This window comes from Hypomesus nipponensis, chromosome 10 (genome assembly GCF_054491055.1).
Source record: "Hypomesus nipponensis isolate SF chromosome 10, ASM5449105v1, whole genome shotgun sequence".
In the NCBI taxonomy this organism is placed as follows: domain Eukaryota; kingdom Metazoa; phylum Chordata; class Actinopteri; order Osmeriformes; family Osmeridae; genus Hypomesus; species Hypomesus nipponensis.
Window position 1 is genome coordinate 5,121,969 of NC_140370.1, and position 26,846 is coordinate 5,148,814.

The 26,846-nt window shown below is 49.4% G+C and overlaps 2 protein-coding genes across 7 annotated transcripts in view; one reads left to right on the forward strand and one right to left on the reverse strand.

Moving 5' to 3' along the window:
* greb1l (GREB1 like retinoic acid receptor coactivator) overlaps nt 1-13,444 on the forward strand; it is a 41,057-nt gene extending 27,613 nt beyond the window's left edge. For 5 of the 6 annotated variants that reach the window (XM_084707385.1, XM_084707386.1, XM_084707383.1 and 2 more), the window contains 22 exons: nt 921-1,220; nt 1,343-1,471; nt 1,926-2,060; nt 2,382-2,579; nt 2,681-2,861; nt 3,015-3,204; nt 3,544-3,677; nt 3,945-4,287; nt 4,457-4,572; nt 4,728-4,960; nt 5,120-5,676; nt 6,057-6,159; nt 6,260-6,412; nt 6,516-6,652; nt 6,950-7,111; nt 7,843-8,047; nt 8,888-9,056; nt 9,354-9,581; nt 9,712-9,874; nt 10,313-10,513; nt 10,837-10,975; nt 11,183-13,444. In XM_084707385.1, the coding sequence (XP_084563511.1) occupies nt 921-1,220; nt 1,343-1,471; nt 1,926-2,060; nt 2,382-2,579; nt 2,681-2,861; nt 3,015-3,204; nt 3,544-3,677; nt 3,945-4,287; nt 4,457-4,572; nt 4,728-4,960; nt 5,120-5,676; nt 6,057-6,159; nt 6,260-6,412; nt 6,516-6,652; nt 6,950-7,111; nt 7,843-8,047; nt 8,888-9,056; nt 9,354-9,581; nt 9,712-9,874; nt 10,313-10,513; nt 10,837-10,975; nt 11,183-11,346 (4,340 nt within the window). In that variant the 3' untranslated portion in view covers nt 11,347-13,444. The remainder of the gene's footprint in view (nt 1-920; nt 1,221-1,342; nt 1,472-1,925; nt 2,061-2,381; nt 2,580-2,680; nt 2,862-3,014; nt 3,205-3,543; nt 3,678-3,944; nt 4,288-4,456; nt 4,573-4,727; nt 4,961-5,119; nt 5,677-6,056; nt 6,160-6,259; nt 6,413-6,515; nt 6,653-6,949; nt 7,112-7,842; nt 8,048-8,887; nt 9,057-9,353; nt 9,582-9,711; nt 9,875-10,312; nt 10,514-10,836; nt 10,976-11,182) is intronic. The other variant, XM_084707389.1, reaches the window with a different exon arrangement.
* Nucleotides 13,445-15,465: 2,021 nt separating this feature from the next.
* On the reverse strand, nt 15,466-25,312 carry abhd3 (abhydrolase domain containing 3, phospholipase). The gene is made up of 9 exons (XM_084707739.1): nt 25,086-25,312; nt 23,868-24,031; nt 21,562-21,744; nt 20,492-20,537; nt 18,722-18,834; nt 18,118-18,291; nt 17,721-17,769; nt 17,409-17,574; nt 15,466-17,255 (listed from the first exon to the last, which is right to left on the reverse strand). The coding sequence occupies exons 1-9, from the start codon at nt 25,245-25,247 to the stop codon at nt 17,071-17,073; spliced, it is 1,242 nt and encodes a 413-aa protein (XP_084563865.1). The 5' UTR covers nt 25,248-25,312; the 3' UTR covers nt 15,466-17,070.
* Nucleotides 25,313-26,846: the final 1,534 nt, after the last annotated feature.

Genomic DNA, 26,846 nt, shown 5'->3' on the forward strand with positions numbered 1-26,846 from the left:
TTGCTCAATGAGTCGTGCTATTCACAGGCTTCTATTCTCTTCCTGGAAGCAGCGGTGACACATTGGCTGTCCTAGATAGAAGCAGCAGCAGGCACATGTTGTCTGGTCCATGTTGCGTAATCACCAGAGCAATTCCTGCAAATATAACAAAGGAATAAGCATGGTGCATTTGCGCCTGGATTGACTCAAAAATCATTTTTCGGGAGTGGTCCAGCAGCATAGAATCACATTCATGTGATACGATTCTAGCCTAACCTAACCTTGTTAAACAGACACTATTCATTATCCTGGATCCACACTGGATAGCAAGGAAAACAACAATTAAATGATGGAACAGCTGTTGAGAAACCAAAGGAGTGCAAGGTGTCACGGCTGGCTGCAAGGAGGACCCAAAAACGGAGTAGGGAACGGAAAGTTTATTAGAGGAGAACTGAAAACTCTTGAGCAAAGCTCTGGTACCAAAACAGAAAACAAGCCGTAGAAGGAAACTAAAAGGGATGATGCGAAAAACGTGGTCAGGAAAGGCAGGGCGAGATCGGGAAGGCAGCGGCTTAACGTGGCTGGGGGGAAAACCATATCGCAGGGTCTAGAACAGGTCTCAAGCATAACAAAACTCTTCGGCAAAGAAGGAGGGGAAAACAGAGGGTATTTATAAGGGGTGTAATCAGTGCAAACAGGGAACAGGTGGTGAGAAGGAAAATAGAAAGAACGCTGCAATGACACACAGTGACCACTCGGTCACCCCTCAAACCCTGACAGTGAGGAATGTCTAAGATGGTTACACTGGTTACGCGTTGGCTATTTCCGAGCTCATGTGCAAAAGGGTTAACCTGGCCTGACATGACCTGTGTCAAGGACCAAGGTGGGTGTTCAGCATGGAGCTTTCAGCCCTGCGGTCTGCTGTGTCTTCCCCCCTTCAGGCGCAGAACAGATTCCTCTGAGGGAGGAGTTTGAGCAGATCGTGCTGAAAGCCATGCTGTGTTGCCCCGGCGGCCCGTCCATCTCTCCCTCCCAGCTGCCCTGGCTGGCCCGCCTGGAGGCCAGCGTCTCCGGGGGGGGCGTCCAGGTCCTCGTGACCCACAATTCCCTGGGGGAGGGCATCTCGGAGTCGCTGCGCTCCCTCTGCGAGGGCCCTCCCCACCAGCAGAGCCTGCCCACCTACGTGGTCATCATCTGTGCCTCCAAGATGAGCGGGAACCAGTTCTGCGTGCTGGTGCTGGGTGAGTGGTGCTGGCACACCGCAGCGCCGTCTGGTGGGCTGTTTCAAACACGCAGGCCTGATTACAGTCCTGACAGCTGGAGTGTCTGTGGGGTTTACGGTGCGTTTGTTTTCGGGTCACAGGGAAGTACCAGGCACGGGCCCTGGCTGAGGGCATGCTCACCACCAACGAGTTCCTGAAGGAGATCAGCTATGAGCTCATCACTGGGAAAGTCAGCGTGCTGGCGTCTCACTTCAGAAGCACCTCTTTGGGTGAGTGCAGCACGGAACACACAACCAAACAGGGGACTTCCTTCTAAGTTAGACCCTATCCCCATTTCATGTCTCTTGACTTTGGTGATTCATCAAAATGACTCTTAACTGAACCAAACATATTTATTTAGAACCGGGGGGGCAGGGGCTCTATAGGTCTGACAGGGGATGTGGGGAGAGAAAGAGAGAGAGTAATATGGAAATCAAGCGAGAGATGTGGAGATAAAGAGAGATCCATAATCAGGTATTTTATCCAAAGCAAAGCAAGGGATTTGAACCTGGAACCTTTTGACCTGCAGTCTCATGCTCTCCCAGCTACCACCAACTGTGTTTATGCCAAAATCAAGCCAAAAGAACAGTACAACCAACCAATGACATCATGATTAGAGAGATGGGGGGGATAACAGTTGGCAAAAGTTGTTTGTGTCTCACTGTGGTGGCCTGTTTTTTCTAGGGGACAATCTGGACAAACAGTTGGTGCGTTACCAGCGGCGACGCAAGGGACAGGTCATCCAGCCCTTCCAGGGCGATGTCACTGACCACATCCACTCCCAGGAGGCTGCCAGCATGGTGCCACCCTCCCAGCCAGGTCACCTCCCTCCCACAACCACAACAGGGATTACACAAGAACACTATAGGGATTATCAAGACCGAGAGGGATTATATGATGTAGGATTATTATAGATCTAGTTAATCATCATTGGTCAGCCATGTAACAATCCTTCTTCAACACAACCCATTTCAAAGTGTTCGTTGAACACCAGGAGGATTGAGAAAGGCCCATCTCATGAGAGTGGACAAGTCAAACGTGAAATGCAATAGTGTTTTGCAAAAATACAAAAGTGGCCTGTGTCTTGTGCCCTGTACGCTGACTCACGTGTGGTTGCCCCTGTGCCTGCTCCCTGTGTAGACCTGCTGAGGGAGGTGTTCCAGATCCACCCCCCCCAGCTGAGCGTGGCCAGGAGCCTGCTCTCCCAGGTCTGCTCCATCGCTGACTCGGGCAGCCAGAGTCTGGACCTGGGACGCTTCTGCAAGGTGGACTTCCTGGTCCTGGTCCCGCCCTCTCACGTGCTGGTTCACCAGACCGCCCAGCGCATCCGCCAATCAGGTAGGGAGGGCGGGCATGGGAGGCGTGGCCTAGGGTGGGACTCTATGGTGAGTGCGTTTGAGGGAACCAATGTGGGTGTTGTTCCTCTCTCCTCCTGACAGGGGTCCTGGTGGACCTGGGTATCGAGGACGCCTCCTTGGCTCACCAGAAGTCCGACAAGTACGTGGTTCGGCTGGACGGAGACGTGCACGCCAAGATGGAGGCCTTCATGAGGAAGGTCAAACAGAACCCCTACACCTTGTTTGTCCTCATCCACGACAACTCCCACGTGGACCTGACCAGGTAGGACGTCAGTCTGTCCCTGACACAGGACACACAAACACTTGACCCCACAGCCTTGGAAGAGGTCAACACTGCAGGCTTCCACCTGGGATGTTCAGGGTGTATCTTGCCATGACGCCAAATGTCTCCCCTCCTCCCCCTGCCTGTCTCCAGTGCCCTCTCTGGGTCTGTGTGTCATGGGGAGCTGCAGGGGCTGGCAGACCGGGTGGTCAACTGCCAGGAGGTGCTGGAGGCGGTCAACCTGCTGGTGCTGCAGGTCAGCTGTTTCCCCTTCACCCTGCAGACGCGCCACTCGCGCATCAGCGTCCACAACGAGGTGCACTGGCCCTCCAGCGACAGCCTGGTGAGTGGCCCGCGCGGGGCTCCCACTGTGGGTCGACGCCTCCACCTGCTGGTGGAAGTGCAGTACTGCAGCGCTCTCTGGCCACGTTCCCGGAGAGGCCGTGGAGATTATGTTTTGGCGTTTGGGTGCAGGTCCATAGGACCCTATGACATATGTGAGAGTGAGTGAGTGAGCGAGAGAGCGAACCAGCGAGTAAATAAATAAACAGACATATTATCAAATGCATTTATTAAAATAAACGCACATGGCAGTACCCCACTTTGAGATGCTGTGAGGAGCAATATTCAGATTCACTGTGTGAGAGCCAGAGGAGTGTTTGATGCGTGTGTGTTCCACTAGGGGGAGCCCTCTCCTCAGGAGCTGCATTACTTCGGGCTGAGGGACTACAGCTCCTCCCTGCAGTGGGGTGTGGCCAGCCCCATCCTGCGCTGTGACGACGCCTTCGAGAAAATGGTCAACACCCTCCTGGAGAGGTCAGTCAGGAAGGGTCGTGACCCCACACCCACTGGGAGGTCACCTCTCGATCGGGGATGAAAGTGAAACAACGTTAGAGGTCGTGTCCTCTGCCGCGTTGACCTAACTCGACCCGTTCTTGAGAAGCGGTCGTACAATCGACCTTGACGTCATCCCCAAACAACTTCGAACACAAACCACAGCTCCTTTGTAGGAGCCAAGTTGCTGTCCTCACCCCACCCATTAACCCCCCCCCCCCTCTCCTCCCCCCCCCCCCCCCCCCGCAGACACCCCCACCTCCACAGCATGGTGATCCGCAGCTACCTCCTGATCCAGCAGTACACCGAGGCCATGATGGCCCTGACCTCCTCGCCCTCCTTGAGGGACCACATCACCCCAGAGACCCTGGCCATGGTGGAGGACCTGATCAGCGCCCCGGGCCGCGAGGGGGCCAAGGGCCGGGGCCACATGCTGCTGGTGCGGGTGCCCTCCCTGCAGCTGGCCATGTTGGCCCGCGAGCGCCTGGAGGACGTCCGCAACAAGCTGGGCCTGCAGTTCTGCTTCGCCGTGCTGCTGGGCAGCCCCGCCTCGGAGCTCAGCCTGCCGCAACACTTTGCCAAGCGCATCCGGGTAAGAGGAGCGCCGTGACGCCTCGGAGCCAGAGAGTCACACGCTGTGGTCGTTTTGGTTGTTTTGTTACCCTGGTGTCCTAGACGAGTTGTAGAGGACGGTTGTTGACCTGCTGGAGGCTGAGTGGGTGGTAGGGGGTTGACTGGTGGTGTGCTGGGTTTCGCCACAGGCATGGAAGGGCTGTGAGGGTGAAGACTGGGTCCCTCACACGTACAAAGACCTGGAGGGGCTGCCCTGTATTGTCATCCTCACAGGGAAAGACCCGCTCGGAGAGACCTTCCCAAGGTACCTCGGCACACACACACACACACACACACACACACACACAGTCACGGACACACACACTGACATCCCAACTCAAAGTTTTACCGGGGATTTTTGTTGTCGGAGAGGATTGCGCTCAAATCAACATGATGACCCTCTCTACTCGGCCCCCGCAGGTCTCTCAAGTACTCGGACCTGCGTCTGATCGACTCCAGCTACCTGACCCGTACAGCTCTGGAGCAGGAGGTGGGTCTGGCCTGCACATACGTGTCCGTGGGGGTGGTCCAGGAACCCCGGGGGGCCACGCCTCACCCGGACCCCGAGGGAGAGAAGGGGGCCATGGGCCCCAACGAGGGAGAAGAGCTGGAGAGGCCCCAGAGCGCCGGCAGCGCCACCACCAGGGCCTCCGGTACGTCCCTGGCCACGCTACACCAACGCAGCCCAACCCAGGACCCCTTTTTGTTTGTTTCCCAGCCTCGAATAGCTCCTGTGTCCCAGCAGCCCCATCCACAGTCTCCGTGAGGCTGCTCCTTCTGACCTCAACTCTCCCTTTCTCCCCTCCCCTCAGGCTCCGTGACGGAGAACGGCGTCAGCTCCTCCGACATCCCAGACTCGTCCCAGAAGCCCTGCGTGTCCTCCGGCGTCGCCGCGCCGGGCGTCACCAAGGAGGGCAGCACGTCCCCTCGCAGGGTCAAACAGGAGTGCGACTCCCTGGGCAGCCAGCTCCCTGCTGGGGCCCAGGCGTCCCACCCGCAGCCCTCCTTCTGCTCCAGCTCGTCCTCTTCCTCCTCCTCCACCCAGAGGCCCAGCCAATCCACGCAGTGCGGGCGGGGCAGCAGGTCGGGACATCAGGCCAGGGTTTCGCCACGGACGGTCATTCTGTCGCGGGCGGCTTACAATCTGCTGGCTGGGGAGTCAGGGAGCCAGCTGAGCTCCTTCTCCCTGCTGCCGCACGCGGACGTGAGCTGGACGAGCCCTCTGAGGCCCGCTATCGTCCCCAACCTCCAGGGGGCGGAGCAGAGCCTGCACTACCGCCAGTGGACCGGAGCCAGACAGCACCACGCCGACTACGAGGCTCCTCCTGTTCCACATCCACGCCGCCTGCTTCTCAGTGGACCCCCCCAGGTAGGACTCTTCTCCCACCGGTTGGCTGAAGAGGCACAGAATGTTCCGGAAGGATATAGGGACTTTTCATCCACCTCAGCCTCATGTCAAGCCTGTTAGTTGATTATGTGGTTGCTTGGCAATGTGGCTAGGAGATACTGTCTGTTCTTTGGCTCTGACCACAGACACACTGTAGAACTATGCACTATCAATATTTGATCTTCTGCTGTGCTTTTAATCAGAGCATCGAAAATATAACCGTGAAAATGTAAAGCACGGTGCCGGGGAAAAAACAACACGTTCCCTGAGAGCAGTGGTAGATGTGAGGTGCGTGCGCAGCAGGAATAGCTGCTGTCACGCGGGCGACTGACTTCCCCCGTCCATCTCTCTGATCCTCGCAGGTGGGGAAGACAGGAGCCTACCTGCAGTTTCTCCGCATCCTGTTCCGCATGCTGGTCCGACTCTTAGAGGTGGATGTGTATGACGAGGAGGAGATAGGGGAAGGTGAGAGCACGCCTCTCGTCTCAGTGTCACTCCGCGGCATTTGCCGTGTCTGCAGGTATTAAACGCTTGATGCGTGGTGTGTGCATGTCCTGTATTCCAGCGATGAGCGACATGTCAGAGGGCCCGCCTGTTGGCAGCCAGTGGCCTGACGTCGAGGAGATACGCAAGCTGCCCTTTGACCTCTTCCCTCGAGACCCCAAATTCAAGAGTGTCAGCCCTGTTTACACAGACAAGATGCCAACATCCTTGAAAGGTCAGTCGGAATACCAAATACTTTTTCTCACAAGTTGAAAACGAGCTTGCGTCCCGGTCCACATAGAAGCATGTGTGTTACAACTGTAATCACTGCTATGCAGATCCCAAACTGGAAGGAGAGAGCCAGCCTGCCAAAAGAGAGACGGTGTCCATTCGTCTGAGCATGTTCGCGGCCCACAATGCCTTTCACCACTGCGAGCAGTGCCACCACTACTGTGAAGCCGGCCCTGTGACACAGGTACGTGGGCTGTGGTGACCCAGTGAACTTATGACACTGATCACATGGCAATTGTTTGTTCAGCTCGGTTTTGATTGAGTTCTTGTACTTATTGCCGGGTTATTTCTTCCAGTAATACTTGTTATGGAATTTGGAACACCCAGTCAATCCAATTTGCCTTTGAGCGACACGCTACGCAAAGCATTGTTGAGGGCCAAAATTCACTTGACGCCAAAGTGCTCCTGAAACGTGGGAGAAGCAAGCAGACGTGTTAACGATGCTGTGTGTGTGTGTGTGTGTGTGTGTGTGTGTGCTCAGCTGGCCGAGTGCACGTTCCACGCCTTCACTTTCTGCTCCTCCATGCTGGGAGAGGAGGTCCAGCTGCACTTCATCATCCCCAAAGACAAGGAGCAGCATTTCATCTTCAGTCAGCAGGGCAGCCACCTGGAGAGCATGCGCCTGCCCCTGGTCTCCACCAAGGTGAGGATGGAGGGGGAGGGGGGAGGGGGGGAGGGGGAGGGGGAGGGGGGGAGGGAGGGAGGGGGGGAGGGAGGGGATGGGGGGGAGGGAGGGGGGGAAGGGAGGGGGGGGGTGGGGAGAGGATGGGGGAGGGGGGGGGGGATCAGCACAAGGAGCGCGGCGAAGCGGGCCAAGGCGATGGAGCCCCTCCTCCCAGCACCTGGGTCTCTGCAGGGCCTCGCCGACCAGCGGGGCCTGATACTGGAGAATCTCAGCACCGTGGGCGAGAGCTGCTCTGCCGTTCTCCAGTTTAGACATCGGATGTCCAAGCGACATTCCTTCCCCGCAGCGTCTCCTCATTAGCGCTGAAAGGTCGTAGAAACGGAGAGCGTCGAGGCTGCCTCACAGGACGATGGGAGGTCACGCCTGTGTGTGTGACTGTGTGTGTGTGTGTGTGTCTGTGTGCGTGACTGTGTGTGTGTGTGTGTGTGTGTGTGTGCGTGCGTGACTGTGTGTGTGTGTGTGACTGTGTGTGTGTGCGTGACTGTGTGTGTGTGTGTCTGTGTGCGTGACTGTGTGTGTGTGTGTGCGTGACTGTGTGTGTGTGTCTGTGTGCGTGACTGTGTGTGTGTGTGTGTCTGTGTGCGTGTCTGTGTGTGTGTGTCTGTGTGCTTGACTGTGTGTGTGTCTGTGTGCGTGACTGTGACTGTGTGTGTCTGTGTGCGTGACCGTGTGTGTTTGTGTGTCTCCAGGAGCACGACACGTTGAAGAGCCCCATCTTCACCCCCACCACGGGTCGTCAGGAGCACGGCCTGCTCAACATCTTCCACGCCATGCAGGGCGCCGCCCACCTGCACATCCTGGTGGTCAAGCAGTACGAGATGCCCTTCTACAGGAAGTACTGGCCCAACCACATCCTGCTGGTCCTGCCTGCCATGTTTAACAGCTCGGGAGTCGGTAAGAAAGCGTGTCATGTGTCAATAGCCAGACTCAGTTGGATAAGGGTATAAATAGGGTAAAGGTTTGGGAGATTTTGAAGGGAGGACCAAAATATACCCTGCAACATACCCTGTTTGGGGAGACATTATGAGCCGTGTATTTCACTCTTGAATTAAAAATACGTTTGCAAAGTTAGGCTGACACTATGAGTATTTATTTACACATGTATTACATGTACATAGCAGTAGAAGTTGTTTCTGAAGTTCAGATATAGTTACATTCCCTGCAATCTGTCTTTGCTGAAAGCAAGGCATCATAGCAGTCTGTGACCCTCACAGAACACACACTGTATCCATATCTCTGTCAATATCTACTGTATCTACACTGATCACATCTTGGCTCAAAATGCTGCTTGTAGGTGAAAGGTAAACATTATGGCAACCAATGGGTAAGAGCTTGATAAACAGCCCAGTAGTCTGACTTCCAATCACATATAAGGTCAGTAGCCTGGGATGTAAACACATTGAAAGAAACCAGTTTATGAGTGGACAGGAGCAGTAAAGATAGAATACCTTTAGAAGGTCCCGTGAGTTGGAGCTACAGGGATACTGTGCTTCCTCTGGGGGCTCCAAACTCTGATCTAACATGAAGCTTTCCTCTGACCCAACACACCCTGATCATCATTGACCAAGGTGCGTGAACTAGAAGTGAAAAGTCTCTTATACAAGTTACACTTGCAGCAAAACCAAATGGCCTGAGCTAGAATATGACAACCTTCCCCACACACACACACACACACACACACACATACACCCACTGAAGCCTCCATCTAAATATAATCTCTTACCATTGTCCCAGGCGCGACTCGCTTTATGATCAAGGAGCTGTCCTATCACAACCTGGAGCTGGAGAGGAATCGACTGGAGGAGCAAGGAGTGAAGCGGCAGGATGTCTGGCCCTTCATCGCCATGATGGACGACTCGTGTGTGCTGTGGAATGCCCATGGCCCGAGCAATGAGGGAACCAGGTACGAGAGAGGGGAGGAGGGGTTCTCTCTGTGAGGATTCCACCATGGCTGCGTGGTAGAGAGAGAGAGAGGCAGAGAGAGAGAGAGAGAGAGAGAGAGAGAGAGATAGAGAGAGAGAGAGAGAGAGAGAGAGAGAGAGAGAGGAGAGAAGGAAGAGAGAGGCAGAGAGAGAGAAGGAGAGAGAAAGGGAGAGAGAGGGAGAGAGAGAGAAAGAGAGAGAGAGACACTGGTACTTCAGGTGACGTACACGCACATGCACTCTGACGCCCGCCTCCTCCTTCCCCCCCCCCCGCGTAGCGACACGGCGGACTCGGGCGCCGGTCTTACCAACGTGTCCTTGAAGATGGTCCTGCAGCACATGGAGACCACGCCCAAGATCGTGCAGTACGCCGTGTGTGGCGTCCGCAAGTGGAGCAGCTCTCTGGCCCGCCGGCCGGCTAGCCCCGCCTTCTCCCGCTGCCATCTCCACGACTTCATCATGCTCAACGTCGACCTCACCCAGAATGTCCAGTATGACCTCAACAGGTGAGTTTGTGTCTGTGTGTTTGTGTGCATGCGTGTGGTGTATTTCTGTATGCGATTTGAATCCTTTGTTATTTTTGATGTTTGCTGTAATGAAACGTTTGTGTGTGTGTATGTGTGTTTGTGTGTGCAGGTACAACTGCGAGGAAGTGGACTTCAACCTGCGGGTCAACAGCAGCGGTCTGCTTCTGTGTCGTTTCAACCACTTCAGCCTGATGAAGAAGCACATTCCATTTGGGGGACACAAGGACTTCCTGGTCAAACCCAAGCTGATTGTACGTCTCCCCTCTTGCACTGTAAGTGTAAAGGACAGCACCTGGTGTCAGTGATGGTTTGTGTCTCTCACCCCCATCAGCTAACCTCAGCATGTCCTCATGTCTCTCTCTCTCTGTCTGTCTCTGCCCCCCTCCCCCCCTCTCTCTCTCTCTCTGTCTGTCTCTGCCCCCCCTCCCCCCCTCTCTCTTCCTCTCTCTCTCTGCCCCCCCCCCTCTTTCTCTCTCCCCCCTCTCTCTCTCTCTCTCTCTCTCTCTCTCTCTCTCTCTGTCTTTCTCTCTCCCCCCCCCTCTCTCTCTCTCTCTCTGTCTCTGCCCCCCCTCCCCCCCCCTCTCTCTCTCTCCCCCCCCCCTTCTCCCCCCTCTCTGTCTCTCTCTCTCTGTCTCTCTCTCTGCCCCCCCCCTCTCCCCCCCCTCTCTCCCCCCCCCTCTCTCTCTCTCTCTCTCTCTCTCTCTCTACAGGGCTTGGAGAACCCAGCCCCCATCAGCCCGGCCCAGTACGTGTGCGCTCCAGACAGTGAGCAGACCCTCCTGGCCGCCCCGGCTCAGTTCCTCCTGGAGAAGTTCCTCCAGAGCTGCAGCAGCAGGCTCTTCCCCAAGGCCGTCAACAACGGCAGCAACCCAGTGCTGTCCATCGACAGCTACCTCAACATTGGCCAGGAGGTAGGAGAGAGGGATTACTGTAGGGTGGGGGGTAGGTTTGGGCTTCGGTTTATCCAGTGGGGACAGTTAGTCTGGGTCAGATGGCTGAGCGGTAAGGGAGTCAGGCTATTAATCAGAAGGTTGTTGGTTCGATTTCCGGCCTAGCCAAATTACATTGTGTCCTTGGGAAAGGCACCTCACCCTACTTGCCTCAGGGGGAATGTCCCTGTACTCACTGTAAGTCGCTCTGGATAAGAGCGTCTGCTAAATGACTCAATGTAAATGAAATGTCAATGTAGTCTTGACCTTAAACTGTAACCTAAAGAGTGTGTTTCTGCCTACAGGTATCGGTGTGTTACGTGAGTTCTCGCACCCACTCCACTAACCTGGACCATCAGGGCCTGGTGTTCAGCGGGCTGCTCCTCTACCTGTGTGACTCCTTTGTGGTCTCCAGCCTCCTCAAGAAGTTCCGCTTTCTCAAAGGTAACCGCAAATCGACTGCTTCAGAGACGTCTGGTTGAACATAAAAGTGTACCCTAAAGCACCGCACGCAGACACATACTTGTTCAGTGGTGCTTGGTGCGAGTCTCACATGAGCTTGGGTCTACACTGGCTGACTTCCCAAGTGGATGTCGTGCTCGCTCTCTCTTATTGGTCAACTGATCCGTGACCTTTTGACCCCGTGCGTAGGTGCCACACTGTGTGTGATCTGCCAGGACCGCAGCTCCCTGCGGCAGACCATCGTCCGCCTGGAGCTGGAGGACGAGTGGCAGTTTCGTCTGAGGGACGAGTTCCAAACAGCCAACTGCAGTGAGGACCGGCCTCTCTACTTCCTGACTGGCCGCCACATTTGACCAGGGCAACCCGGAGCAGCCCTGGCCTGACCCCCCCCCCCCTCCAGACAGCAGGCAGGCCGGAGGACTCCCGCTGACCCCAGCAGTCAAGACTCTAAACGTCCACAGTGAGAGAGGGGGATATTGGGGCATGATGCCATGAGACGTGGCTGGGACCCTACCCTCTGATATCTCTCCTCCCCCACAGCCACGATCATAGGGCGCTATGGAACAGAGGGCTTCAATACCCGTCTTATCTGGAACTTTGATTTAGCCCGCCCCAATCTGAGCATGTCACAAACTCAAAGACTTTGCTGCTTATTTTGGTTGTGTTTCCTGCAAAAAGAAGGGACTCTCATCGATAACGGGACTCGTTTGAGGATTGTAAGCTTCGAGCGTGGCCGAGGTTCCTCGTGTGTGCCTGGATGTGCATGTCTATCTCAGGGTTTTGAAATGAGACGGAAAAACGAAACGTATGTTCTAGGGGGTAAACCGACAGTTTTCCCCTCTGTGTACGTTGTAAAGGTGTTTTTTTATTACGAGCCAAAGTCGATACCCTTTACAAGCCCCACCAAAGACAGCCTCTCTGCACCTTGCCCTCAGTCTCTGCGCAGAACGTACTCCCCTCTGCTCATGCTCCACCCTTCAACCTCTGGCATACATATTTTCTGTGTCCGCTAACAGTTAGGCTTCAACATTACAGTTGACTAAATGTCAGGATGGCCAAGGCATCTTGGATTTCTAGCATTGCATTCATGGTCTTTTAGGTTTACATGTACCAGTTTAGGATTGGACAAAAGTTGATCTGAAGAAATCATTACTGGCAGATTTGATTTTGACCAATACATGGAGCGAGGGCAAGCCAGAGCTTAACCAATCAGAAGCCCCTGAGTTGCAGATGCCAACATGTCATGGATTTACAATAAGCACCGGTACAATCTCCAGAGCATGCCTCCGTAGCATTCTTGAGTGAGGTATGCCTGATAGTATTAATTGCTGTTGACACTACCCGTATACCTTAATCTAGTTTTAACTGACAGGGTTTCTCCCTCAAACCAAGGATAATCAAAGAACAGTAAAGCTGTTATCAACAGATGACAAGGTCAATTCATATACTTGAAAGCGAGTAGGAATGTTTTTATATATTACTGCACAGGGTTGTCCAAAGAATATGCCTTATATGTGATGGTGTTGTTACGTAGATTTGACTGTTAGTTTGAGTCGCTCCTTCACGGACAAATCAGAATGGAGAATCATCGTGGAGTGGGAAGAAGCATCAATTCTGGGCATGGGGAAGAGTGAAGGGAGATCTAGGACGACTGTCTGTTGTGAAAAGCTCTGTTTACATTATTAATATATTAATTCAACCTGATCCCAGCAGAGGGTTACTGATATTTTTAGTATTGTGTCACTTTTATCAGTATTTTGGAACATAATGTCTTTTCTGCATTCTGGGTTTGCCAAGGCGAAAAGAGTCTACCTAAGATGTATTCTTACCATGTGTCTGGATCCCTCACCATTGTCATATTGGATTTTTATTGAAAATGAAAATCGGGTCCAAATACGAGGGATTCTTATTTATTCGACAAGCATTTTGGACTGATAATCATTTTGAAGTGTAATTTTGATTGCATGGTGAGCTAGCTAATGTCTAGGGATTGTGCACTCTTCAACATCATCCCAGGAGACTTTGCACAAAACCCAAGAGAATAAGTCTTATATCTACTGAATGTCTAAGAGGAAGGAAATGTGAACTTGCACTATACAACTTGCCAGCAGCAAAAATTATTGATCACTGAAACGTTGAACAAAGACACCCCAAAAATAATAATTGATTACTCCACTGGTAAAAGACAGTCAGTGTTGATGAACTCCTTTGACCTATAGAATGTGTATTGTTTGTAGATAATTGAACACATAACTTATGCAATTTGCTTCTCTCAATCTTTACTGAAGCATCATGTGTTGTGCGTGTGTGTCTTGATAGAGGCTTGTGACCCTGTAGAATCCCAGTGATCTACCTCATGTTTACTGTTGTGGGCTGTGAACATGTGAACTTTGGTAACATGCTTTTGTCTTTGGAAATTATTGAATGTAATAAAGTGACATTACAATTGTACACGTGGGAATGAACTTTTGACATCTTTATTTGAACCTATTCTCTCCCTCCCTTACCTCTCTCCTTACGTCTCTCTATTCCCTGACCCCCCCCCCCCCCCCCCTCCTGACACAGACAGAATCCATAGAGCCAAATCAAGGATGCCAGCGACTGTTATGAAGAGCATAAATAGCCTTTCAGTGCAGAGTGCGGTAGTGGTTGGCCCTAGCTCTACAGTCACGCGAGGCAGGTGGGTTGAAGAGTGCGCATGGTGCGTGTTCGTGGGCCGCCCTATTTCCGATGTGTGGGGCGGTAATACTGTGACGGTGTCTCATCGACCTCCGACCCCTGTGTGGTGTAACACCGGGCTATTTAAAGAGTCTGCAGTGGGAGGAGGCTAGGGAAGAGCAGGCGAGGGCCCACTGTACTGATTCCTAAACGCATGTGCTACCTGCACCGTTGGGACGTGCGAGCACAGTGGATCAGAGAGGCCCACTCTCTCCAGGACCTGCCTCCAAACATCGTTGAAGGAAGTGTGAAGACAACTCCTAAATGAATCGTGTATTTGCAGTATGTCAAGTATGTCTGGCAAGTACATTTGCTACTTTCAGTGTTAAAAGCTGGTGCATTCGCGATTGCATTATTCCAGATAGAGAATTGATCTTGCGCATGCCTGTAAAAAAAATGCCACGTTGGAAAGGGGTCAAAATCAGTGACAGTGTGGAACGTTCCCGCTCTCTGGAATCTCATTTGAACTGTTGTGCCTAAGGGCGATGTGGTACTTAACAGAATCCTCACATGATTAAAGTATGACGTGTCAGCCACACCGACCTAGAAGCAGAACACCTTATTTAATCTTGGAAACTGTGAAGCCATTTGGTCAGCTGTCTGGTCCCCATCATAAGAGCTGTCTGTCATACACAGAGACAAGGGAGTGAAGTTGTGCCCTTGGAGGTATTACACGACAATGTGATTCACTGTGATGAATGGTGACCAACAGGACATCCATCTGCCTCCTGCCTCTATCTGCTGTAATGACTCCCAGCCTTCCATAACTATTTAGCAGAACCCAACACCCAGCTGTCCCTGGGCTTACTAGAGGGGATTAGTAGAACAGTCGAAAGATTCAGCGCGGCTCCGGAGCACATTCTGGCCAGCCAATGAGGACGAGGATGTGTCCCACCAAAAAGCAGTGTTGCCACGGAGAGAGAAAGTGACAGATGGGTGGTAGGTCCCTGACCCTGTGACACGCGGGTTACATGATAAGCCAGCTCCCATGGCAAACTGTCAAGCACCACCTGCAGCCCCGGACGACTCTGTGTCACGAGGGGTGAAGTCCTCCGCCGACCCAGGATCAAGGGCCCATGTGCACACAACTACCCTTTCTACTGGTGTCCTGGAAACACATTATAAAAAGGATGGGAAGAGGAAAGGAGTGAAGGAGAGAAGGAGGAATAGACGAATGTAAGGAAGGGAGAAACAAAAGAAGGAAGTAAAGGGAGGGAGGGAGGGAGGGAGGGAGGGAGGGAGGGAGGGAGGGAGGGAGGGAGGGAGGGAGGGAGGGAGGGAGGGAGGGAGGGAGGGAGGGAGGGGGGAGGGGGAGAGGGAGGGAGGGGGGAGGGGGGGAGGGGGGAAGGGGAGGGGGGGAGGGGGGGAGGGAGGGAGGGGGGGAGGGAGGGAGGGAGGGAGGGAGGGAGGGAGGGAGGGAGGGAGGGAGGGAGGGAGGGAGGGAGGGAGGGAGGGAGGGAGGGAGGGAGGGAGGGAGGGAGGGAGGGAGGGAGGGAGGGAGGGAGGAAGGAAGGGGATGATTGAACACTGTTGTGACAGGCAGTCTACCAATGAGAACAGATGTGGCAGCATAACAGTAGTAGAATAACTCCCTACCCCTGAGCAATGGAGTCGGTCAATCAAACCTAAGCAGTCAGAGACGGAAGGTAAACTCATTTGAAGAAACGCATTACCTAGCTGGTCCTTAGGGAAACAACAGAGACAGCAGACAAATGCACTTTATGCTTCATTTAATAATTTATTAAATACAGCATAATACACGCATCGTGATACATGTGCATATACCAGGACTTGTACTACATAGACAATTTCATCTTAAAATCTTATTGCTGCGCATGTTGAATGTCTTCTTTGATATACAAAATGGTTATAAACACATGTCCTTTGTGCTACTGGTTACGGTGTGGTGTTAGTCGTAAGGTTTCAGGACATGTCGACAATGAGACACATGCTTCTCAATGGCCACTAGACAGAACAAACTAACATACAAACCTCCCTGGAACAGGATTTAGAATCCTCTATAGAGTGCAGGGAAGAAAGCCTGGGCGCAGGTCTGTCTCTTCAGCCAACTCCTTTAAGGTAGCCAGCTCCAATATCATTGTTGGCGAAAGGAGAAAAAACCTGGCAACCACCCTATAATTACATCCCCCATCAAATTGTTGCCAGCGTACAACTCACACACTTGCTTAGGTTAAACCTTAGTTATTCGCATCACAGCATCTAGCACCTTCATTCTAACATGAGGTTTTAAATTGGTGCTCAGCAAATATTTTATAAGCAAAGTGAAGAAGTGTAGATACTGGCAAATTAGACGTTTAAGTCTCAACAGTAAGTCAAGGGCTTCCCAGTGATAATTGCATGATAGTTCTTTAGGCCGTTTGGGTAACTCTACACTGAAATGTGGTGCCTTTGCAAGAAGGAATTAGAGGCATGATATTCTAAAAGAAATAGTGCAATTTCACATTCCTTGTCATTAATGAATTCATTAACATACAGAGTACAGCTATTTGGTGTAGCCTACACAAAGAATTTGATTTAAAAAAGTGCATGCAGAAGGTTTTAAGAGAACATACTGTGATTAGGTAGGAAGGATTCAAAACAATGTATGGGTTCTATGAGTAAATAAATCAAATCCCTGAGGACTACATTTCTACGATGACGTTTTCAAGGAAATGGACAGAAAGAGAGGGAATGACTCAAGTCATATAGTGATAATACAGTACTGCTGTTAACTTGGTACTACACATAATATTTAAACATTTTCTTCATTTCTTCACAAATCAACCAGGTTCAATCTGAAGGGCTGGTCAATTGATTTTCCTGTCCGTACCACACTGTTTGCAAATTGAGTGTCGTGGACATAGAAGTTCTTCCTGCAGGCTACTGAAACTGTTTCAGCAGGCTTGACACCACTTTAGGACAATCTTCAACGTTTTATGGAAAGTATTGCAAGTTTAGCCAAGCCTGCTAAAACAGGCATCAGGCATGAGATGCTTTGAAGGTATTCACTTCACTTGTTCATGTACCACACAAAGAAAAGAATGAAACATTATATGTAGCAGCTTAAAATAAAAGTAATTGCACATGATGATCCCATAATTAGCTAGCGCAACCGAACAATAGATTAGTACATTATCTTTTAAACATTAACAAGAACATTTATGCTTTTGTTTTCAAGAAGCATATAAATGCATGGTTATGTACACAAATTTAACAAATGTTTGGATAACTACATCCGTGAACATGTTGTATTGCGATGTGCCCTTAAAAAACAGAAAACAACTTTTTTTTGCTTGTGGTAGACGAGGAAGGAGGGAGGAAAGTAGGAGGAAGGAAGGGGACATTGGGGCCCAACCCCACTAGCAAGACAGGTCTTGGAGTCGGCTGCCCTGCTCTATGACAGCCTTGGCAAACTGCTTGAAAACACGGTCCATGTAAGTGCTCTGTCTGGGCCAGAGGCCTTCCAGAAAGCCAATATGGCCGCCATGACAGGTGATGAGGAGGGCAAGGTTGGGGTTCTGCTTCACCGCCTCCACTGGAATGGCTGGGAACCACACCAAGCAGTTAGCAGTGTCGCGTTAGCAGTGTTCATAAGGATCCCCACAGACAACACAAACCAGACATACTGCATAATATGTCGTTTTACACTGACAAAAACACATGCGTGCCTAGATGAGGACTAAGCCCAGGGACTCACCATGGCAGGGGGAAAAGACATCGTCTGCTGCGTTCAGACACAGCATTGGTACCTGCACAGATTTCAGCCTGTGCACAGGACTGGCATCACGGTAGTAGTCATCATTGGTCGGATATCCAAACATCTTAGACGTGAACCTGGTATCAAACTCCCTGATGGTCTTAGCCTACAGAGAGAGAGATTCCAGATCATGTCAGGTTAGGTGGAGACATGGACATTCATTCTACAACATATCAGCCTTCAGAAATGAACCTTGTCATGAACCAGGCATCGTACGACAGATGCCAGTGAAGTCAATGGGCAGTGTCCTACCTTCATCACATGATCAATGTCGTAACACTTCTCAAGCACAGGTCTGTGTCTGGAGGTCAGATACAAAAAAAACAAACATATATAATCACCTACCAAAAAATGTAATTACCAAACAATGCGCTTAAAGGTAGCCCAATACGCTTTTACAGTTCCAAGCACACCTGCTATTCCACCCTGTGGGGATGGCTTGGCAGTTTGAAAAACTCCTTGCAACTTTAGGATTAGGGAATAAAAAAAGACCGGCAAACTAGCAGACGAGTGGAAAAATACGCCACCCCGCCCTGAACGACCTCTGGAGCCGGGCGCCATGCGCTAGCGGCTAAACTGTGCTAATCCCCCCCCCCCCCCCCGTGGGGTCGGACTGGGGACAGAGGGGACGGGGGGGTGGGAGGCTGACCTGTCCACGGAGGCCTGCAGGCAGCTGGTGAGGTAGGAGTTGAAGAGGAAGCGGTCCAGGGGCTTCTCCAGCGAGGCGGTGCACTCAAACACATCCCAGCCAGCAGAGAAGACCACCACGGCCTTCAGACAGGTCTCACGGCCCTTCCTACCCAGGTAGTTGGCCAACATCATCCTGGGAGGGGAGGAAGAGGGAGGAGGAGGAGGAGGGGGACAGAGGTGCGGGTTGGGGGGGGGGGGGGGGGTAGGATTGAGTAATGTTCCAAAAGCATTTTTACAGCAGGGATTACAGTGTGAAAACCAGCGTGTGCACGGAGAAGGCTGAAAGACTTTACACTGCGTTCTTTCTCTCTAAAACCAAATCCAATATCCTCAGAGTAACTAACTCTCATTAGGAGCTCATGTACTTCAGAGAGATTTCGACGTATTGCTACGAAGCGTATTAAATGCTCTCCGGACTGCAGAGGACTCTGTGTTCTCTTTGACAAACAGAAACAGGGAACTTGAGCTCTGTCCTGCAGTTCCCTGTGACACTGCAATAAAACGAAGCCCTCTCAAAGCTGGTCACAAACAGCAGGGGTTCAAGATATTCACACTTCACTTACCCGCCCATGGAGACGCCAGCAGCCATGAGAGGCGCAGCCTTGTTGGTCCATTGGATGTGTTCGATGACAGCCTCCAAGTCTTCTGTGTTGGCAGCGCAGTAGGTTCTGGGAGTCTGAGGTAGACAGGAGTCACAGTCACTCTTTACAAACAGGACATCTCGATTTGTATACCCTTTCTTCTCATGAAGAAACGTGAAGCACATGACCTGTCGTGACTCTGGTGACATGCAGCATATTAACGGGTCACTGAGGTCAGGGCAAGTCAAATATATGACCATTTGACTGGCAAAACCAGCTAAGCGATGGAAAGTGAGAGGGGATTGAATGACATTTAAACAAATTGTTAGTCTCGTCTAGTGCAGGACTTTTTGGCACTTAGGCAAAGCTCAAAAAAGCAACTTGCTTCCACTTTATAAGCAAAACACATCACTGCACCCTTCAAGTCCATTTAACAAGATCTGTTCCTCGTGCATATTGACTCTTGTAGCCTCGTCTTAATATTCATGAAGCAGATTGCTAAGTCAGGGCTGTTTCTGCAGTCTAATGGAGTTTCTCTTCTCGACTTCCACCCTTACAAGTGGACTACCAATACCAGACGCAAAACAAAATCTCAGAAACTGAACAGATATCTGTACAGTCATGCCAGAAATAATCTTCAACAGAGATTATGATTCCCATTGATCAACTTTGTACAGTGAGCTGTAGCCAAACGCTATTCCAGAGGTCTAGAATTAGGGCATGAGGACTTGAAGTAGCCTTTCAGCCACAGGGTCCTATTCACAGAGGGGCATTCTAATACATCCGCCTATTTAGACAATGGAACACATTCACACTGGCTGAACACAGAGAAAACACTCACAACAGCGTATGAATGCTAAGTCATTTGCATAAAATGCAGCATCATTCCACAGCGCAATTGAAAGAGAAAATAAATCCTCTCTCACCCTCTTCTTCATATGGCTTCACCGTAAGGGGTGGGGGGGCAGGGGTGGTGGTAGTGTGTGTGTGTGTGTGGGGGGGTAACTTTATAAATGTACTGTATTCAGACTATATCATACTATTGGTGGCACTGCCTGTCATGTTGTGTAGGAACGTCGATTCATTTATAGCACCGTTTTGTTCTGGAGTTGTGTGTGTGCGAGTGTGTGTGTGTGTGTGTGCGCGCGTGACTGAAAATAGAGTATGAAAAGACACAGAACAGCCATTCATGGACACGATGACACCTCAGGGTGACACTGGGTTAATTGCGGGCACAGACACGACTGTGTCGAACCGTTAGTCTGTAAGTGTCAGAGCTCCACGTTCCCCGTCAGGACAAGGCAAGGTCATTTCTCTGTGCAGAAACTCTCTTCACGTGCAACTTAAACCGTGCTATGGGACAACGTTGTCTGCTATTTGACTGACCTTCTCGTGGGTCACATATGATGCCTGAGGGACCGAGAAGCTACATTTCTGCGCGTCCTGTCGTCTATAGGACATGCTTCCCCCCTCACACATCTGTTTGTTTTGGTTAATAGGGTCGGAACAGGAAAAACAGGACTAAGATTGTACTGTATCAGATCTATAAAGGAGAGTGAACAATGACACAGGAAAGAAAACATGTCTCTGGAATGGAATTTGTACTGAAACTCTGTTAATGACAATGTGGCATACCAAGTGGATGTTTGAATAAGGGTCGCGCATCCTTGTGCCACTACAGACTGGCCAGTAATAATTACATATTATTATGTAACCATGCATTGGGAATTGTAATTATCTTTTGATTCTTACCAAGAGCGTTTCACCGGAGACCCCTCTGTTGTTGAAGACCACACATCTGAAAAAGTCAGGAGCAAAAACTCACAAATCCACATTTGACCTAATATTTTGGGGATTCCACAAATGACACGTGATTCTCAAAACATATTTCCCTTCTAGCAACTCTTTTGATTTCACCCTGCAGACTTATCTGTAAGTTCACAGACACTGTGTCACTGCCAGCTCCAGCTTTTCTGCACTCAGAGGAACACGCTGCCCCAAATACCTTGTTATAATAAATGCACCTTGCAGGTATAGACTAGGGAATAGGGTGGGTTCCTAAGTGAGACACACAGCTGTGCCCTTGTGTTTGTACTGAAACGGTGGCTGCATTTCCTCACGTCTGTCCTTCGCCATCTATTACCTGGGGGTGTCAGACCTGCTGTTTCTATCCGTACAGCTCAGCCGAGGAGGGGTGGGGCTTCACCGGGGCTGTTGTGTAAGGGGGTGCCTGCGTCCATTCACTGCAGCACACACTGGAGTAGGATGCTGCTTTGGCTAAGCTGCAAAGCTCGTACCAGTAAGCTGTAATTCATTAAGCTAGTGGGACGGTGGTGAGGCCAGAAGATGCTGAGTTTGCCTACCTAACACCCCCCCCCCCACACACACACACACACACACCTTTCCTTCCACACTCCGTTTGAAAGAACGAGTGCAGTTGAACAGATGAAGGGACGTTTTTTTTCCTTTCGTTTTTTTCTCCACAGAGATGAAATACTGCTTCCCTCTGCATCTCTCCGCGCTTGTGCTACGATCAGCTCTTTACAAAGGCGGCATCATCGGACACAGAGGAGTTTATCTTTGCGCAACTGCTCACCCCAAGTAACCCAAGCCCAGTCCCATTCAGTTTAGCCCACCCTTTGTGAAGGAGCACACCTTCTTTTTTTTCTTCTTTTTTTTTACATAGAATCAGAGCGGTGAGTCACAATACAGATCTATTTCCATAATGTATTCTAGCAAATGAAACTGTATTGACAGCGTGAGAGTGCAGAGCGCGGAGCAGGACTGAAGCCGGTAATCAACTCCGGGTCTGAACCACCCACCTATAGCCCAGCTCCCGGCTCTGCTGGACCATGTGCAGGATGTAGGACTCGCGGCTGGTACCGGTGAGGCCGGGGAGCAGCAGCACAGTGGGCCGGGAGGCCCGGTCGGGGTGAGGGGCGCTGTCATCGTTGTCAAACCAATCCAAAGAGATCTGGCCTCCATCTGCCGCACTAATGAGCTCACTGCGGACAAGCGGGACACACAGATAAAGTCAGCACTGTTCCGGCACGCATCCTATTCATCTGGGCGTGCTAAACCTCTGCCCCTGTCTCTCTCTCTCTCTCTTCCTCACACACACACACACACACACACACACTTACTCTCTTTGAAACAAGGCTTCAGTTAAACACCTCATCGGATTAAATAATGAAACAAGTATATTTGGCCTAGTTATGCGTCCGACCTGGCAGTCTACCAACAATTTAGATAACCATCGTGGACAGGTACAAAAAGCAATGAAAAGACAAAGAAATGACATGACACGCAATTCTTTCTCACATATCTACAATGTTCCCTGTTTGATCCCAGGCAGTTACTTAGGAATTCCACCTACAGCCTGGCAGTGGTCCTACCTGGACACATCTTGCTGACTAGAGCTTTATTTCCCTTGCGATGGCCCAGTCATTGAAGACAGAACTACTCAGAAGAACAGGGGTGGGGAGGGAGAGAACTGAACCAGTGGAAGCTTATGGAGAATCCATTTCTGGGCCACACAACTATGCAGACAGCTGAGGTTAGTGAATCCAGGCACAGTTCATCTTGCAACAGAAACACAAGTGGGCTACGGTTGAAGCACGATTGGCATGAAATTACAGACAACATTATTAAAAATGCACTTAAGGCCAGCCCATGAGGCCAAGAGTTAGCTCGTGCAGAGTGAGAGAGTCACAATACAGAAGGAGTCCAAGACATGCTAATCCTAAAGTTGAGGTGAGAGGACTGAGTGGAATTTCACTCAGACAGTCCTCTCAGAAAACCTGGTCAGCTTTCAGATACTCTGTCCTTGGTAACATTTGATTAGGGTAGAGGTCATCTGTTCCCTCAGGGTGCACAGTGATAGTAACCTCTGAAAATGTCACCAGTCAGAATGTTTTTTTGTTCTTTTTGTCTCTGGCCAAGACCCGCCGCTGTGCAATGTGGGAATATCTATCAGCTTGATTAGAGAGCAGACAGGTAAATATTGAAGCAATGTGAATGCGTCTGGTAGATACATCTTAGAGTTCAGTTCAAGGCCAGTCTACCATACAATCAAACTGAAGCTTGGAATTGCATCTGCTGGTGGTAAAAATGCATTAGAGAATTGAAATACCTCGTCAGGCCTTGACAAAGGTCCTTCACTGGCAGAAATGCAGCTCACAAAAAACCCAGCTGTACAACAGACCAAACCCCACTTCAAGCCAGGGGACAAATCCCGCTCCTTACTTGTAATTAATTTCAATCCAGTTAATGAATGCAGGAGCCATAGGCCACCCTGGTCATTAATCTCCAACAGAATGTATGTGAGTAGGTAAGGTGGCCTGAGCCAACATAATTACACAAAAGGTCCTTTTCCCTTTTGAACTAAGTCCTGGCTAAGAACAAGAATGTTTCCAGTTATGAAACCTGAATCACAGCATGCACAAAATAAAACCAAATGTTTAATCCGACAACTAAACCAAACAACAATGTAGCACAGTGCCGGTGACTTGCACTCCAGGGCACATTCCAGTAATTTATGTCCCAGCGGATATGGGGCATACTGAGGACAAAGCCCTCAGCAGAAACCCAAGAGACAGAACGATCCACTGGGACAGTGTAACGATTGTGTTTTAAGTCTATGAAAGCCTGGGGTCAGTCAAAGTAAAATGTATGTATGTTACTACAACATTTAAAACAACTAACATGGACATGTTCCAGAAATAATCATTCACAATGGTGACACATAACCCGCAAGAGTTTGAAAGAAAACATCTAGAAAAATGTCCCTCTTATGTTAACAGGCCTTTTTGCCATTTTCAGGTATGCTTTCGGGCATAAACAAATATATAACTTAGTCACAAGTTGACCTATTTCTCAAATGTCATTTCAGTCTTTAATCATGGAAACCTCTGCCATTCTTATAACAGAGCCTTGCCTCTCTTTAAGTTGTAACACAGTTTGGACCACTACCGCCATCTCCAATGAGGAAGCAACCAGACAGAAGTTCCACAACCCCAAGGATGGTTCTTTGAAGAACCTAAGGTGATATGGGTTAGTAAAAGGTCTGGCATGACACCACAAAGATAATTCAAATCTCTTAATGGCTTTGTGGACCTTACTGTCTTACTTTCTGTAGCTGACCCCGGGTTTAGCCGTGACAAAAGGTCTCAGTAGAGTCTGGATCCGGCTCTCCCAGCACCAGAAGGTGGGGTAATAGGTTTCTGATACCACAGGACATTGCTCCTTCAGGAACTGGTAAAACTTCTTCCCACCAGAGACAAGTTGTGGCTTCTGTAAAATTGAAAACAAAATTCAAATAAGAATAGGATGTACTCTATGTTTCCACTGAGAAGTTCTACAGAAGTCTTACTGACCCATCCTGGAGTTGAGATGATAGATCAAACAATATTCTCAAAATTTTACAGAAAATCTGTTTAAAAATCATTTTAAATGTGCCTGTCCAAGGTCACTCAACATTATTTTCAAAAAATGTAGGCTACAGTAGAAACTCAAGAGAACTTTCTAGAACACGTATGTACTTTTCATTAATGAGATATTACGGGCAATATGAGTCATAATTCTAGTGTTCAGTGTGTTTTGTTGGGCATGCCAACATCTAAGTGAAAAGGAACTCAATGTGATTGAGTTCCAATTGAAAACTTCAATGTCGATTCTTGGTGTAATCTTTTGTGAGGGACAAATAAGATACAGTACAGGCCCCTAATTCCTTTGCATACCTTACAGCATATCTATTTTTTTCTGGCTCTTGTTGTATATATGTTTAGAACAGAACAGTATGCACATATATAGCCTACGGTAGGCTATACTGCATATAGACTGTGTTAGTATCTAACATTTAATATATAATATAATATGTAATATATTACTTATGGTAATGGTAACCCATATGAAATCAACCACAGCATGAGTAATAACAACATGTAAATCTATTGCAATTATTCTAGAAGGACTAAACGTGCGGTGTCAGGTATTGAATGACAATATGGGCTACTGTATGGACAATTTGAAATGTTGCCCAAATGTCGAAAAACATGTCATTTTAAAGTAAATATTACATTTCGCCAAGTAGCGCTCGTCATAGCCAAAGACACAGCATGTAGCTCTGGAAAGATGCCATATTACCACACATGTACCGCAAAATCTAAGGTAGCCTACTGTCCGACCGCTGATGCAGCTTCAGCAAGCTATCAATAGAAGAGAAGCGCACACCTAAATTTAAGCCCAATCGTGCACCACTGAAGAGTAACACAATTGCCGGCAAAAATGTATTCTACTTAAACTGGTAGGCTATGCTTCTTAAAAGAAGCCGGCTGTGACACCCTACCTTGGCTACAGATATCAAGTAGTAGCAGGCATACGCTGCGCTGAAGCCGAGCACTAGTGACAGTCCAACACCAGATCCAAAAAGCCCAACTTTGACTTGATTTTCCAAATAAAGCGACAGATCCCTTGTCAAAACGTTGAAATTGAACTCCAGAGAGATCATTGCAAGGTCCCTGTTGTCTCCCAATCTGCAGGGGTAGCGACCGGATAGATTTTCTGCTCCGGATGCGTGTGCCTATCTCAGTGAAGGAGACAGTCAAGGGGAGCGATATATATATAGAGGCAGATGATGGCGCTCTTTGACCGGCCTGTGAGGAACTGATACGCCATCTACAGGCGAGGCAGTGGTTATACATGTCTGACAACAATTCAGTTACAAAAGATGTAGCCTACAGGCTGTTCAATCACATATCACATCATATCTACCTTTTCGCTGCGCATGTGTGCGCTGTGAGTTAAAGGTGGTGTAGGCAATGTTGTTGAGAAGCACTTTTGGTGATATTTACCAAGATAAACTTCACATTTTGATGGCAACCAATAGGCTACATCTAAAGGTTTGACTGTAATGAAATTGACTAATGTTTGGACGGGCTATGTCTGTGTACCTACCTACCTGCCTACCTGCACTCTACCCCTGCACTCACTGTGCCTGACTGTAGTTTTCAACCAGTCTAGGCAGAGGTATTCCAAACAACTGAGCTAGAGGAACAAGAATGGCAGTGAAAGAGCAGGCAATAAATCCAGTTCCAGATTTCACAGTTAAAACTGTATTATAGAATGTTCCAGTCATGCTAGCTTGGAAGTAATATTAATAATAATAATAATTTTATAGCGCTTTTCTAATATTCAAAGTAGCTTTTGAGTCGCTTTGAGCAAAGTAGTGAGTAGGCCTACTTTAGCCATGTTTATGTTTATTACGATACGGTTATGTGTGTTCTTACACGCGAATGCGACATGGGGTAATTTGTGGAGAAAAAAAAGTTGCTCTCTCAAAATCTCTCTCTCTTCGAATAGACTGTCTCCCGTTGATTCTACTTGTTCATGTGTTTTGTGGGTGTGACTTTGAAGGGAGGGGTCGGATAGGCCTGATATTGCTTGAATAGTTTGGAATTGAAGCTAAAATAGCTAGCGTCGCAAAACTTGCCTACAACAGCTTTAATAGTTGATGTTAAAAAGAACATAAACAATGGACAGCCATTAGCCTAATATGTTTTTTTTGCACTTAAGTAGGCTAATGGCCAAGGTCAAATGTTACCTTATTTTATGATCAGTTAGACAGACAGACATAGGCTATATATAGCTTTGAACAGTAGGCATATAACAACGCAGAAATGCAACTTTGAAAGGGAAATTGTAACTTCAAATAAATGTGCACCAATTTAAATAATTAATGCCCCTAACCAAAATGTAGCATATATAGGCTACAGGCTGACAGATAATGCAAATTATAATAAAATAAACTGTCAACAAATAGCCTATCATTAAATAAAATAGCCAATTCAATCAAACAGTGAACAAGATTATTCTAAGCAAAAAGTGTCAAAAGCATTAAAATATGCAGGCTGTTGTGTCAATCATCCCAAATTGAGGTTTACAGGCAACTTTGTGTTACTCTGTCAATAATCTTTCCATCCATACGCACAGACACCCTTGCATACTCGGACCACAAGCCATGGAGACACTAGGAAAGCCAATAGGCTACCTTAAAGAAAATCTGGTGCACTAAGCGCAGTTGTACCCCAATCAACGTACACTTCTCAGC